This window comes from Stegostoma tigrinum, chromosome 3 (assembly GCF_030684315.1).
Source record: "Stegostoma tigrinum isolate sSteTig4 chromosome 3, sSteTig4.hap1, whole genome shotgun sequence".
NCBI lineage: Eukaryota > Metazoa > Chordata > Chondrichthyes > Orectolobiformes > Stegostomatidae > Stegostoma > Stegostoma tigrinum.
This window is the reverse complement of record NC_081356.1, coordinates 18,574,552-18,591,347: the sequence shown is the minus strand read 5'-3', so window position 1 is coordinate 18,591,347 and position 16,796 is coordinate 18,574,552. Positions and strand designations below refer to the sequence as shown.

At 42.0% G+C, this 16,796-nt stretch overlaps 1 protein-coding gene across 7 annotated transcripts in view; it reads right to left on the bottom strand.

Annotated features, from left to right (window-relative positions):
* LOC125450691 (ephrin type-A receptor 5-like) overlaps nt 1-16,591 on the bottom strand; it is a 313,119-nt gene extending 296,528 nt beyond the window's left edge. For 5 of the 7 annotated variants that reach the window (XM_059643652.1, XM_059643659.1, XM_059643658.1 and 2 more), the window contains exon 1: nt 15,998-16,591. In XM_059643652.1, coding sequence (XP_059499635.1) covers nt 15,998-16,124 — 127 coding nt within the window. In that variant the 5' untranslated portion in view covers nt 16,125-16,591. Of the gene's footprint in view, nt 1-5,315; nt 5,619-9,578; nt 9,668-15,997 lie in introns of those variants that run through there. The other 2 variants (XM_059643664.1, XM_059643669.1) reach the window with 2 other exon arrangements.
* Nucleotides 16,592-16,796: the final 205 nt, after the last annotated feature.

Here is a 16,796-nt window from a genome sequence, read left to right as displayed (position 1 = left end):
CTAATCTTTCAGCATCAAAAATTATATTGAGGCATATACTCAGGGTATATGTCAACTGTATTTTCTCCTAAGAAATGCTTTATTGATACTAGGAGTAAGCCTCAATTTTTCATTTCAGAAATGTCTGTTTTACTGACCTTATTATTTAATGACTGAAATCAAACATATTATGGGCTTTGTTGCCAAGAGAAGATCATGGGGACTTAAGACACACCAACCCAAAGAACACCATGCATAGCTAACAATGAAAAGTAATGGGACCTCAAGCAAAAAGGATCAAGTACCAAAATAGTTTCACTAGGAATGTCATAACATTTGCTAACACATTATTTAATGGCACTACAGAAATGGAATTTGCTATGAGTTAAAATCTGATGTGAGAATGGAAAAAAGAGTCTATCCTGAAGAAAATATTGAGTCCAAATGATCCAAGAGTACGAGGGCTCGCTAGCATACTGACTTTGAAAAGCATATGTAAAACTGGGTCCTCAATAATCATCAACTAATTATATCATCACCAGAAATGCAATGCATTTCAGACAAACGATGTCTTTTTATCCTTGTGCCTTTAAAGGCTGTGGATAGCAAGGGGAAATAATTGCTTTTATAAACAGTGATTTGGCTGGATGGCTACACAATTTCACAGCAAGAAATTTGATACTGAGTGTGAACTCTTTTTTTATAGCTCTGGGTTCCTCGATGTGTAGATGGTCAGAAGCCAACGAGTTGTTTACAAAAAGCTGATTGTTCTCGGCTAAGTTGACAGGTTGGACTTGGAAACAAGTCACAGAGACAGAGAGAACGAATGACACAGAAGGGTTGAATGTTGTCTGGAGCTGTCTGTCCTCTGCAATGAGAAAACTTAGTTTAAACCTAAAGAAAATCAGTTACTTGTCCTGCAGCAGTTGCTTTAAACTGTGGCTTATAAATTGATAAATAAGAGATATCTTCCAAGTGTATCAGTCACCATATATTTCTTAAACACTAGTGGTAGCTTCCAGAGAAAGATAACTAAAAACCAAGAGCTTGGCTAGCAAAGTAGGATCACTCCAATATTGGAATCAGGAAGCAAAGTCCACTGAACTGACTTTCAAATATTTCTCTCCCTCCAATGATAATCTATTTCCCTATTTGTTTGTCTGTGTGAAAAAGGGACTCTACAACAGGATTAGCGTTTAGCCAGTCGTGTTATATTGCCAACATTTTAGATTTGTTTACTTTTAGCAATGGTGTGATTACTTATAACTTGTACTTATTTAGTACAGAAATTTGGTCCAGGCGATCTATTAACCTTCATCTAAAAGTAAGATAAATTGGGTACTGTGCATATCCTTATGAAAAAAGCATTTGGCTTGATTCCTAGAAAAGCAGGGCTTGATCTACACCATGCTGTCCCAGTAGGTTGTAACGAGGTTGTAGGCTCATGCTGGATTTGAAGTGGGTAGGATTGGAAACAGTGGCAACAAAAATTTTGATGTGAATTGATTGGAAATATAACTGAAGGAAAACACCATGTTCCACTGTGCACTTAAGGCAAGGCAAAAGGGAAAAGTCACCATCATCCTACCTAGTGGCTTATTGTGCCTCAGGTAGACAAAGAAGAAGAGCCTTCATGATAATCTCAGCTGACGCAAGAAATGAACTCAAGCTGCTGGCATCGCTTTATCATCACAAACTATCATCCAGCCAACTGAGCTAATCAATCCCAATTAAGGATAGGTATTGGAAACAGGAAAGGATTTCCAAAAGGTGCTACAGTTGTCGCTGGCAGCCTTAAAGGAAATTTCAAAATGAATTAATTTGGCAGGTAAAATAGAGATAGCATTGCCTGACAGATATAAAAAGGCAGAGAGAATTGAAGTAGCAGCACAGCACTTAGATTTAGAGGACATACAGAAAGGGTCAAATACTTCAGGTAGTGAAATGTCACAAATGGGTGATATTCAGTTATAGTTGAAGCAGCTAGACCATGAGGAGGGGATGAAAGAACTACAAATGGCAGAAAAGGCAAAGGAAATGGCAGAAAATGATATAAAAAGGAAGATCAAATTAAGAAGACCGGAAATGAAAATGAGAATATGAAAAACACAGGCATCCATAATTTACATGGTCAGGACTTCATACAGGTGTACAGCAATTTTGTAGAACATGTCTGATGGCATGTATTCAAACTAATGCCTTCAATAGCCATTCCAGCTTTTAAAGAATCTTTCAGTCTGGTGTTGGTAAACTGTTTAGGAACCTCACCAAAAACCATTGGCGAACATCAAAACATCCTTACAATCAGGGGTATGACAAACTGATTACAATTACATCGAGCCTTCTGTATTTTTGTTGACATTTGGGTTATTTGGACATACATAACAGTAAAATTCAAATATTTCATCAATATTCTCAATAATTGTCAACTTACATTGAACTTAAAGCCACAGCGCACAAGGAAATTTCTAAATTCCTATACATTGAATATTTAAATTAGTACAAGACAATGGACATATGTTAACTATTTTTTCCCAAAATAACTGATACGTACTCCTATGCACAGAAACCAGTTTTCATGGAATAGAAATTCATAGCATCCCTCCAGTGTGGAAACAGGCCATTCATCCCAACAAGTCCACACCACCCCTCCAAAGAGCAACACACCCAGACCCACTCTCCCACCCTGTATTTGCCATGTCTAACCCAACTAACCCAAACATCCTTGGACACTATGGGCAATTTAGTATGGCCAACTCACCTACCCTGCACACCTTTGGATTGTGGGAGGAAGCCACACAGACACAGAGAGAACATGTGTGTAGTGTGTAGTGTACACACTGCACCTGAGAATGAAATCGAACCTGGGTCCCTGGTGCTGCGAGGCAGCATTGCTAACCACTGAGCCACTGTGAACCACTCAGCCAGGTGACTGATATTTCTCTGAGCAGTCACACCAAGGATTGAATTTTCCCAGGGACTTTGGAGACTTTTGGGACTGAAGTTGCCTGCCCTTCCTGCGAACACTGAGGCTTAAAGGTACGGTTGTAGAATTCACCAATTCAATAGCACACGCCAGGTTGACTTAATCTGGTTTGCAAGTTTTTTTTCGTATTTTCACAGTGCAAAATGCTGATCATCTACAACAATGGTGCAGGCTTATATTTTGTACTTGGCACATAAATCAATCCTTGTTTCTAGAAAGATGACATTTCAAGTCCAGACCCTTCTTCAGAAAGAAGATTCTGTTCCTGACTATTAACATTGACTTGACTATTAACATTGGATACTTTTTAATAACATTCAGAAAAAGTTCGTGTACTTTCTTTTACATTTACTTTTTGTTTGCATTTATTTTAAGGAATTCTGTTACGTATGCTGAACCACTATTGTCAGACGTAACCTACAAACAGGATGGTTCCGTTATCTACTATTTCTTGTTTTAGTAAATAATTCCCAGATTCTCCAGCATCGACAGTTCCTTGTTTCTGGAATGAATTTTTAAAGGCTCCAAAGTCAATTTATAAGCTGTGATATATGATGACAATGAACTTTCAATGATTGACCTTGAGTAAGTGGAAACTTGGAACTCTCTTTCCACAAAGTACTTTGAAACTGGGTCAATTTAAATTTTCAAGACTGATATCAATAGTTTCCTTTTATTATTAAATGAGGATAGCAAACAATGTTTCTGCTAATCTGCCTGCTGACAAGGCTTCACAGCAACATAAAATGCCATACAAGCTTTGTACTAAATTAAATACCATTCAAAAAAAGTCTTAAATATATAGCAAACTGAAATAAAGGTCACCGTATTTATCTCTTCAGAAACATTGTTACCAGATGATTTGGAGAACAGGGGGATAAATGAAACTGAAGTACAGGTCACTGTGATCCAACTCAACAGCAGAACAGGTGCAGCTTAATATTGTCCTGTGCATCTGTTCTTGACTATTAACATTGGATTCTTTTTAATAACATTCAGAAAACGCTCCTGTACATTCTTTGACATTTGCTTTTAGCTTGCATTTATTTTAAGGAATTATATTAGCTATGCTGAACCACTATTGTCAAATGTAACTTACAAACAGGATGGTTCCATTATCTATTATGTCTCATTTAGTGAATAATTTAAATTGTGATGTTAAAATGGAACAAACTGATTTAACTTCATAAATTGCATATGAGAGATTTGTAAAGAATTTCACATATAAAATGCATTCAAAACTTGTTGAAACACCTGAAATGCTTAGATGTTGCATGAAGTCTCTTTCCAATTATTTGAATTTCAGCAGCTGTGCATTTGCCTGTTGTTGATCACAAGCATCAGTGTGTTTGAAAAGACAAGTAACTCGTCATCATTGTTACTACTGTTAAAACTGCAACAAAATTATGCTTGAAATGGAGTCATCTATAACAACAGTTATAACCATGGGGATCAGAGTTCAGTTCACTTTACTTATTAGGCAAAAATGATAACATATGCATTTTTGGCTGCAGGACAATGTCACAAATGCACTTTGTGAGCAAATATCTTAAAAATAAAGTGTTTGTGGTACATAATGTACTTTTTCAATAACTAATATTATACTCCAGGGCTAATAATTCATATTGATATTACTTTCAGAATTCACCTTTGCCTCTCTGCAACGGCCTCAATGTATACAATAGCTCGTTTCGTCAAACCATCTGCAGTACTACAATGTACGCTGCATGCTCTAGCCTGCTTTCGTATTGACTATTCCAGTGCTATTTATGGCACCTACTTAAGCTGAAAGAGAATTTTACATGAAATAGGTATGCAAGGAATGCAGGAAATGTGATCGTTACTACAGAATTCTGCCTATTTCTTATGATACCAGCCCATATAAAAATCTAGTAGCATCTTGATGCTTATATAAATGGCTGACTTTAGCAGCTCCTACGTTCCTACTTTCTCATTTCCATCCATCAATAGTCAGTCAATCTACAATGTTTCTCACGCGTCTTGCTGCATGGATGGTGATGAATGATTACGCCATCTAGATATTTAATAGTAAAACATACCTTGTCAAACAAGGTTATCAGTTTAACATGATACTTGTTTGCTACTCCTTAAGCTTTAGAGAGCTGCAATAATTATCTATGTTATCCACCAGGTTTCCAGAAAATGTTTTTACTGCATCCTCATTAATTATGAAGGATACATCAATATGGATATGAACAGTGCTTCGGGTCATTCACATATTGCCATGAACTTATCTTGCTAGCTTCCACAACAAAAAAACATGATATTTATCAAGGTAAAATAAAGAAAGCACTGCACAGCTCTGCGGCCGCACATGAAGGAACCGAACCTCCTGCTGCTGACTCAGTGCCAAGCGGCTGTGAAATGTCAGGTTGTGGAAAACCCAGATAAGATAAAGATTAGAACGTAATGTTTCCGCCGAGGTTATGTAATACAACCGGAGCGCTCTGCAGATACAAGAGAGTGTATTTGTAAGAGATGCTTTTGACGTTGGAATGTACACTTGAAAATATACATCATGTACGAGAATGGTGAGTTGTCCGTGCATCACTTGTCGAGCATGTAGCAATTTGAGTCTTTCCCAGCAATTACGCACGATAACGCACAAGACAAATCGATACTCTCCGTTCATTTTCCCTGGTTGAAAATTAATTCACAGCAACCAAACTAAACGCAGTCCCTCTTAATATGCACAACGATCCTCCACACGGCACGGCACCATCTGGTGCATGCGCAACTGAAGTCACTCTAGACTGATGCAGAGCGAAGGGCATGTTTCAATGTCTAACTCGACACCCGAAGATCTGGCGTCGGTGCAAAGTTCGCGGACTGCTGATACAGATTTTTGTTGTGGGTGGTGTTGTTTGCCTACTCCCAATGATTAGAGGCAGCCCGGCTGCTGTACACCGACTGAGTGTGGGATCCGCTGCCGTATGCAGAGATAAACTAACCTGCCTTCAACATGGAAGGCTAGCAATATAGGGCGTAAGTCAGTGCTTGGGAAATTCCTGTACTAGTACCGCTAGAATCTGCTCCTTCCCTTTATCTTTCATGAAGTAAATAAGGAAGATGTGTTGTACATAAATTACAATGACAGAAATGTTTGAATTGTTCGCTGAAGTTACATTATAGAGCGAACTCGCTGTCTATTGATGTAGTCAATCATTTCTAATGTAATTATTGGGGATCTCTTGAGAATCATAAATAAATGTATCTGGTATTGAATAATATAACGTTTCTTTTTAAAAAATGACCGTATTCTTAACAACAAAAGAGCTTCTCTAATTTTGATCTGTAACAGACTGCAGGTAACTGCTGAAGTGGTCAAACAAATATTATTTCAGCCACTTTCTCATACAAAAGCCGGTAATTTTACACGTTCCCATTGAGAGTCATAGAACACCCTTAACGCAGACAAGTAATCACTTCACAATCATGTGTGTTTAACAATCTGACAAGCAGATAGCTGTTTTAAACATCGGGGTGAAAACGCGATGCAAATAATCGAATTCACTCGCTCTTCGGGATTATTTAAGGTTCGAAGTTTTGTGCAATGATCAGACCGCTGCTGACAGAAATTTTACATCTGTCAGTCTAACGGAAAGTGGAATACATGGGAAGGCTGCTGTTTTACGATTCACGGCTTATTATCAAGGACTTCAATACAACGAATTCTAGCTCAACTTTGTCCTTGGAATGCAGATAAATTATTGTCAGGTGCTAGTAACTGTGGACTGATCACTCAGGAGTTTACAAATTCTAAGATAACAAAGTGTCGAACTAGATAAACACTGCAGGCCAAGCAGCATCAGAGGAGCAAGAAAGCCGACGTTTCGGGCCCAGACCTTTCTTCAGAAATGGGGGAGGGGAGTGGGTTCTGAATGAATAGGGAGATGGGGGAGGCGGATAGAAGATGGATAGAGGAGAAGATAGGTGGAGAGGAGACAGACAGGTCAAAGAGGTGGGGATGGAGCCGGTAAAGGTGAGTGTAGGTAAGGAGGTAGAGAGGAGATAGGTCAGTCCAGGGACCTTTGGGTAGAATCATCGTGGCACTGCGGAATGGAAGGGGGAGTTGAAATGGTTCGCGAATGGGAGGTGCAGTTATTTAGTGCAAACCGGGCGTAGGTGTCCTGCAAAGCGTTCCCAAGCCTCCGCTTGGTTTCCCCAATGTAGAGGAGGCCTCAACAGGAATAACGGATGCAGTATAGCACATTAGCACATGTGCAGTGAACATCTGCTTGATGTGGAAAGTCTTCTTGGGGCCTGAGTTGGGGGTGAGCGGGGAGGCGAGGGGCAGTTGTGGCATTTCCTATGGTTGCAGGGAAAAGTGCCAGGTGTGGTGGGGCTGGAGGGGAGTGTGGAGCGGACAAGGGAGTCACGGAGAGAGTGGCTCATCTGGAAAGCAGATAAGGTTGGGGAGGGGAAAATGTCTTTGGTGGTGGGGTCGTCCTCACGTACCACCCCACCAACCTCCGGATCCAACACATCATCCTCCAACACTTCCGCCAGAACCATTTTGTGTGAGTCTGAGTTACTTGAGGTGTTCATAAGAAACTATGTTTGTATTCTTTCATGAAAAGCTTCAAATGCACCTCCCAGTCGCGAACCATTTCAAATCCCCCTCCCATTCTTTAGATGACATGTCCATCCTTGGCATCCTGCAGTACCACAATGATGCTGCGCAAAGGTTGCTGGAACAGCAACTCATATTCCACTTGGGAACCCTGCAGCCTCATGGTATCAATGTGGACTTCACAAGCTTCAAAATCTCTCCTCCGCCTACCACTTCGCAACACCGACTCATCTCATTCCCGCCTCCCTAACCTGTCCTTCCTCCCACATATCCCCTCCTCTCACCTCAAGCCCCATCCCCATTTCCTACCGACTAACCTCATCCCACCCCTTTGACTTGTCCATCCTCCATGGACTGACCTATCCCCTCCCTACCTCCCCACCTACACTCACCTGTACTGGTTCCATCCCCACCTCTTTGATTGGTTTGTCTCCTCTCCACCTTTCTTCTCCTCTATCCATCTTCTATCCACCTCTTCCTCTCTCCCTATTTATTTCAGAACACCCTTCCCCCCTCCATTCCTGAAGAAGGGTCTAGGCCCAAAACATCAGCTTTCCTGCTCCTCTGATGCTGCTTGGCCTGCTGTATTCATCCAGCTCTATACCTTGTTATCTCAGATTCTGCAGCATCTGCAGTTCCTACTATCCCTTTACAATCTCTATATCATTATCCCAGTCCTTTTTAAAATACAGATTGTGCATCGGTATTCTGCGATTATCAATTACAAAGGCACATGATTTATTCACTTAAAAAAGTTCCCTCAATACAAAAAAATTGCTAGCCTTGATATTTTCAGTGCCAGTAGATCTGATATTGTATTTCTCCCAGAATTGAAACATTGAAGGGTTAAATTTAGAGTATTCAATCTGAAAAGCCGAATCAGTAATTTTGAATTCAGAGTAGTTCACAAAGCAGGGGGTGGGAGTCAACTCTCCGACTTGTGAGCAGTACAGCCGCTAATTGCTCCAACCCCCACTCACATTGTTGGGGGAAAGAAAAGACTTCAGGCTGTAAAAACACTATTAGTCCACCACAAATGCATTCTTCCAATTCAAGGGCAGCTCAGGGGCGGACCACACTGGAATAGCAACATTCAGTACCACCAAAAAGGTGGCACATTAGTGTATGCCCTCAATTTTCTGCACGATGAGGCTTTGATCCCAACCAACCCACTGGGAATGTCGTGATTTTTCCTCCACTGAAGAAGGGAGAGAAGAAAGAGAATTAGCTTCGTAAGCTCACTGCCGTTTTCCTACAGACCTGTAGCTGGCATTTATGTGGCATCTTAGTCAGCCTCAGGACAATGAAATAGATTTGAAATCTGGTCATTGTCGTGCTGTTGGACATGTAATACCCCAGGTGATCCCACAAACAGTGGTGACATAATGACCACTTAATATTGGCTGAGATTAATATTTCCAGGACTCAGGAAGAACTGTTCGTGTTTGAATAGTAACTTCAGAAATTATACTCCCATCAGAGATGGTAGCGGAAGATACAGGTTAATAGTTCATTGGAAAATATCATTTATAGTAATGTGGTATTCCCTGCCTGCTGCAGTGACAGGAAAATGTCTGCTGAATTCACCGAATTAGGACTTAAACTTGCACCTTCCTGATTCAGGTGAAATGCCACAATTGGAGTGTTCTCCTATTTTCCTGAGATGGAAACAGTCCATTTTTCATAATAGCAAAAATGTATGAGACATTAACCTGCTTTTAAGATATTGGAATTGTTGCTTATGCATTGTCCTACCTCACCCCAGTGATAATACAATCAAATAAATGACAGATCAAAAGTTACTTCTTCATACCTTCCCTATCAAATGAAATACTGGCCATTATCTGACATTAAACATCTTTCCTGAGCTCAAAGAAAATACCAAACCAAAAACAGAGATAAGATAGTATAGAGCTGGACGAACACAGCAGGCCAATCAGCAGCAGTGGAACAGGAAAGTTAATGTTTTAGGTCAGGATCCTTCTACTTAAGAAGGGTCCCAGCCCGAAATGTTGTTACCTGTTCCTCTGATGCTGCTTGGCCTGCTGTGTTCTTCAAGCCCCAAACTGTGTTATCTCTGACTCCAGCATCTGCAGTTCTTGGTATCTCTGGCCAAACAAAAAACAGTTGTGAGCTCCATCAGCGGCCTAGTTTGTAATTACATCATGCAATATAGGACTGAATCGTATAGTTCAGGAAGGATCCACCTGGTCATGTGAGTCCAGCCAGCTATTCATCTGCTGGATGAATCTATATTTTGCTCCAACCTGTCTTCATGGATTGCCCATACACACACAGTATCAATTACATTTCTGGGATCAGGAAAAATAATGCAGCTCAATTTTCCCCTCAATGCCTAATGGTGATGAAGCTAATTACCATATGTCTATCACTATCTTGGCTATAGGTTAACTGTTTGTACTCTTGCTTCTGAGACAGAAGACTTTGTATTCACGTTCCCATTCCAGGACTTAAACATGACAATCTCATCTTTCAAGTTATATGCCCCCTCAACCGGGCGCAAAATGCTCCATAGCATTAATCTGAAGGTCAGCAGGTAAATATCAATTTCTCTTATTTTTGCCCATTGCAATACCTCATTGTTCATGTTACAACTGAGTAGTTACTTAAAAGTCACATTTTTCTTATCTGCCATTTTCAAAATGACTGGCTGAACTCAATTCTTCATCAAAGCCAGACCAATAATGTGGAATGTTAGATTTAATCTCAGTACACTAAGGAAGGGAGACGGTAAAACAGCCAGCAATCATGTTCTTTTAGACAGAGAAGCCTTGTTGGGAAATATATGTGTGGGCATCCTCTGAAGACAGACTGGCGTTTAGTTTTCACGCCTTCGCACACAATGCTGTCCCACTCCCTGAACCTAAACATAAGTACATACCCGCAAATTAATGCAATGTCAGTGCCCATTGTCTAAAATGAATTGTCTAAATTGCCAACCAGTACATTGTCTGTCAGTGACCGAGAATGATAACCCACGCTCACTCATATGTTACAGAAGAGGAAAAGAGAACATTGGAAAAATCTGGGGAATGTCAGTTAGCCTAAGAGTCAACCATGTCTCGCTGGTAAACTCTATCACCTCTGAATCAGAAGGTCATACATTTTTGTCCCACTCCAGAATGTAAGCACAAAATAATGGAAAACAACACAGTGTGGTGTTCGAAGTGCTGCTTTTTAGTTGACGCATTATTTTAAGACCTTATCTGCACTTTCAAATGGATCCCATTATGGTATTTCAAAGAAGAGTATAGGTAGCTATCATGGCCAATAATTATCTCTCACTCAACATTACAAAGCAAAAATAGATCGTCTGGTTATTTTCATACTGCTGGCTGTGGGGCCTTGTTGGAAATATTTTGGTTGCTGCATTTCCTAAATTATGACATTTGAAAGTATTTTATTTTCTTTGAAGCATTTTGAAATACACTGGGATTGTGAAAGGCGTTAAATAAGTGCACTTTTACTTTATTTTCTTTAAGAAATGAAAAGCTGCTGAAAACTTTCAACATAATACGAATAAGTCTGTAAGTCATAGCCTGTGCAAAAAATGAACTTTGTTATGCATTCAGGTAAATAGGGCTGAAAGACTTGTCATCAGAATTCTATTTATGAAACATCTTCGAGATTTTTTAAAAGATAATTATGTGTTGATGACCTCTTTGGGGAATACCGTCATGAGAAGTTACTGAACCTTACATTGTGAGCAATCTGCATTAATGCACAGCTGAAATGATAAAATTGCTGAGACACCCAGGGTTAATAACTATCTCTATTGATGCTAATTTAGCTCCATCACACTGTTACTAATGACAGTTATTATTTTTAAAATATATACATAGACAGGAAAGGAGAACAAAAAAGAATTTATCAGATTTCAGATCCTCATAGCTCATCACCCTCTTCTGATTTTCACAAAAGAAGTGTTACTATTGTAAAGAGAATTATTGCTGCAAATGAAGTATCACAAGAAAACAGAACACAGATGCCAGGAAATACTTTCAATCATATAGATATTGATGGACAGAAAAACACCCACTGGCCCATCCCATCTGTTCCACACCACATTGACGTCTTGTGCAACACAATCCTGACATCCCCCACCTCACCTGTCATTTATATAATATCCTGAGAGAAGTAAGGAAAACTGGAGAAACTGAGACCAATTAAGGGGGAAGTTTACAATTTCTTTCCTGCAGGTTGAGAAATACTGCTTGGATGGAGGGAAAGCAATCAAACTGTATTCAGCCCAATAATTACTTTTTTGTGTCAGTACCAGCTCACAGAATTCTGAATTTCTCAATCACTGGAATTTGTTGCTTCTTACTACAAAACTCAATCACTCGTTTGACACAATGGAAGGGTAAATATTTCCCTGCAAATTCACCCATGCGCACATACCTTATCTACAGTGATCTTTGAAGATGTAAAATCTCAAAAGTGGCCCAGAGAATCCATGAAAAACTTTTGGGAATTCTCATTTTTATTGTTTTTTTTTCGCTTCAAGGAAGCAGGGTCTCTTTATAATGTATTAACATGCATCATCATAATGAACACCATACATCATCTACTCAGACTGCATGTTGTTGATGCATTAGTATTGTAGGAGTGCATGCATGCCAAAACCACATTTTTCTTGTCATAAATACCTACCTGTAAATGAGTAAATGTTGCAAATTAACTACCTGACTTCATTTATATGTGAACTAATTGCTTACATATATTTTCTCTGCCCTGTACTGTCATGTAATCATACTATACAGTACCTGAGATTTATTGTTCTTTATATTGACAGCAGCAGAAATATGTTTTCCTATATTTTTCATTAATTCAGCTCAATATAGTTCATTCGTGCAATCAGTTATCACCACCATCCTTCATGAGGCAAAACTTCACTTCTAATTTTCTCGCTAAATATGCCGACCATTAAGACGTCTCTTTATTTTTTGCGAGATGGTAAACTAAAAATGAGCAAGGTGTTGCAAAAATGTTCGGTGAGCACCAATGTCAAACCATCAGTGGGCATTCTCCAAAAATCTCTAAATACGTTGTAGGACCTCAATTCATTTGGAGTTTTGTAAATGGGAACCAAAGGTTTTCTACATGTTTGGCATGTTGCAATTCTGACTATTAGCATACCTAATATTCCTTCCAGCAAAAAATGTGATCTTTCAGAAGGGACATGCGCAAGCCATGTTGGAATATGTAAAAGATATTCAACATCAGAAAATTAATACGTTTTATTCGATTTGTCACCAGTCATTACCGCATTAGTGGAAGCAGGATTACAACCTTGCTACGGGAAAACACGAATATTATCGTTTCCAACAGTTTGGTGATATAAGAAGTTTAGCCATCCACACGTTATGTTCATTTTCCAGTTCTTACCTCTGTAAGCACAATACGCGAATTAATTATTCTCTGCATGTTTTGTGCCATATGTACCAACACTGTTTCTGTCAACGCTCTGCTCACGGCCCCTATTAGTGCTAAAGAAATCGTGTAACAATAAAAGCACCCTCATAAATCAAGCATTATAGTCTTTGAAAAATGAAGTCGGTGGACATTTAAAACAGGAATTGGAGCAGTAATAAAATGCCAGTGACCTAGACAAGCCTATTCATTAATTTCGACAGCATGGCTGCGCCACCACCATCTCCCCCTCCCACACCCCACTAAACACCAGCCAACCTCCTATAAAGTTGTGCATTTATAACTTTCCCAGTAATGGTGTGGATCCCACCAAAGCAATCTGGCGCGGTGGTTGTGAATCGCACTCTACAAGTGCTCGTGGCCTCAGACATTGATCCACCGTTAAAATGAACCAATAACTGGTACTGCTTTTGATCGGCCTGTCCCATACCAACTTCACCGAGCTGTCCTCGCATCCAGCAAACATGGGGGGGGGGGTATCTTTCTGCAAAGACTGCGAGAAACAAAAAAAGCACTGCGCTGCTTGAATGCTAAACATAAACGACACTGGGTTTCATTCGAAAAGAATGTATAGTTGACGACGGGGCGAGACGCGTTCTCAATCCAGACATTTGAATTTTATGTCAGACAATCCATCTGACTGCGAGCTGTTTGATGTACGTGGGCAAAATAATTAATGACTCAACACCCAGACCCCACAATCATTTAAATGTAGCTTTAAAAAGTCAATATCAACGCCAGATAAAAGTACACTGCAAATTTCCAGCACATTGTCTCAAAGTCTACGTTTCACTGTGTGCAGATTTTGTGGTTTTAAATTGTAAAAGTTAAAGACAGGTTGAGACGCTGGCATTTTTCTCGGCAGATTTGACATAAACATTCCCTTCATTAAAGAGCAAATCGTACTCCGAATTCCGTTTGGCATTTCTATTTAAGAAGCAAAAAGCGTATGAAATAGTACTGTGTGTGCGTGTGCGTGTGTTTTTCATGGCAAATCCAACAAAATAGATGAGCCTTTGGTAACCACAGAAGCAAACGCCAATCTGGGGTGTCGACTGGGCACACCGATAAAATTCAGTAGCATCCCCGCACCACCCTAATTCCACCACCCTCACCCCACAGATTCCGAAGAGGACCTGTGCTCCCACTTCTTAGCTTCAGATCGATGTAGGGAAACTTTATAATGGTGGAGCGGTTTAAGAGAAAACAAACTTTGGACTAATTTTGTCCTTTCTTTCACTCGCTGCCTAACCCTGGCCCTGAACCAACAAATTTCACTGACAATTTCTGCGAGTTGCAGCGCGGTGTTGAATCAAAGTTAAGCCTGTCCACGCTGCGCTGCTCTTAAATGTTGGCGGGGAACGTGCTTGACGCGGAGCAAAGGTGGATTGTGACAATTGCAAACACAGTCAGAGTCGGTTAACGTTGCAAACAATGCGGCCCCCGTTTTTTTTTAAAGAAAGGACTCAATATGCAACTTTCATCTTCGAGATGAAATTTGAAACACTACACAAGAATTGAACACGGAAGGAATTGAGGCCGCAAATTAGTCTCAACTGCAAATGACTTGGACAAGCACTGAACGCTGTCTTCAGTCGTTACATACAGCAGGAGCGCTCACAGGGACTAGCGGCAGGCTCACATGATTAGTACACACACAAACAAGCAAATACCTCTTGCCCTTGTTTTTAAACTCCTTGACCCTTTAGAAGGAGCCAGCCACTTTCAAAGGTTTCCTGCATCCCGGCGGTTTATTTAAAAAAGCCTTGTTTGTCTGCACTATAAACTTTTTTGTCATTGCATGCCCAGTCTGTCCCGGAGCCTGCTTGTGTCTACACATCAGTCCCCGGTCCGAGTCCAGGCTCACTTCATCTCCGCAACTAAAGACCGAGAATTTCCAAAAGCAGCTCCCCCCGACCCAAACCGTCCAAACACGCATTCCCCACCAGGAGAAAGACGCACAAACTGGGCCAGAGGTACGTTTTAGACGGTGGATTGTCAGCGCTGAAGCCGCGGGGAAGAACAGAGCAGGAGGAAAGTTGGTTGTGGATGGGGAGCTCCACTTTCAGAACTGAACAACACTGAATAGCCTCGACTCGCTTGGGCATTTTGATAAACTGTACGTAAAATAATGTTAAATAGCACGAAACAAAAGGATGTACTCGCGTGTGGGCTCGGCTCCAATTCGGATTCTACAATCTAGAGCAAGGCCTGGGAGCTGTGGCCGGGAAACAGGAAACGAGTGTGGGACCTGGACTGTGGCATCCCGGGGGGGGCGGGGGGGCGTCATTTGGGATGTGGGATCTTGACTTAAGGCGATGTGTGTATAGGGGATTTGGTATCTGGTGTCTGGGAGCTGGACTCTGGGCTATGTCAATGGGGCTGAAGGGTGTGGGATCTGGGCTTTGTGAAGGGTATCTGCGTATGTGAAGGAGGGCTTTTGGAATCTGTGGACTATCTGTGGGCGCTGTGTTTGGGGTGAGGGGTTTGGGATCTGAATTTCGAGCACAGTGTGTATGTGGGTGGCGAGGGGTTTAGGGATTTGGGATCTGGGAGCTATCTCTAGGCACCGTGTACGTGAGAGGAGGGGTGGTGGTGTGGGGTGTTTAGGATCTGGGAACTGGACTCTGGGCACTACATGTGTGACAACTGGCGTCCGAGAACTGCAAGTGTAGTGCGGGAATCGGCGGCTGGAGTCTGTGATTTGGGAACTGAGATCTGGAAGGTACAATCTGCTCTCTGATCGACAGAGTCTGAGAATAGGGACCTGGGTTTTAGGATCAGAGTTCGTGAGCTGGAAATCTGGATTTGAGGAACGGGGAGCTGGGTGCTTGGAGGCTCGGTGCTGCAGCTGGTAGCTGAAGTAAAGGGCGTGGAAACAGAAGTGACAGAACAGAGCTGCTCCGCGGCGATTCCGAGGTAATGCCGACGGCTGACCAAAAACAGACAAGTTCGACAGTGTGTACTGCTTCCCTTTGGCTTACCTTGGTTATGTCCGGCGGCTCCCTGACACTCCTGCGGCTTCCAGCAGAGCAGGCAGAAGAAGTAGGAACAAGTCCAGCAGAGAAGAGGCGCCCGGAGCGGTACCGCCGCGCTCGGCCGCTGTGCCATCGCTGGGGCCCGGGCCACAGTGCAGTGTGCGCAGGCTGCCTCTCGCTCAGTCACTGACCCCCTGGCTCAGCGTCTCCCAGTCCGTCCGGCCGCCAGTCCGGGCAGGCTGCTCAGTGCTCTGTCTGCCTATATATATGTGTGTGTGTGTGTGTGTGTGTGTGTGTGCACACTCTGTATCGCACACACGGGGGGGCAGAGGGTGTATTGTGAGGGGTGAAGGAGGGAGAGAGAGGAGCAGGTTGGAGACGGGCTACGGGAGAGGTTGGTCTGCACGCTGCAACTCCCGCTCCCCCATCTTCTCTGAGTCACAGGAGCTCACGGAAGGCCCCCAGAGGGTGCAGAATGCTGCTTCCACCCCACACCCGCCTCAAAGCGGCTGTTAGCCACTGTTTGAAGCAAGTGCGTGTGCGAGATACTGTGCCACTCCCGGCTCATTTGCTGCTGCACACTCTGTGTGTGTGTGTGTGTGTGTGTGTGTAAGGGAGGTGGGGAGGAGTCACTCAGCGTCTGTCAATCAGCCTCCCCACTGTCACCACTCCATCCCCCACCCCACAATCCCCCTCCTTCCCTCCATCGCCTGCAAAGAAGTTTTCGCGCAGGACCTGCTGCAGCTGCCAATTCCCTGTCTCCCCATCCCCCGCACCGGAGAAACGTCTTCGTTCCTCCCGGTGA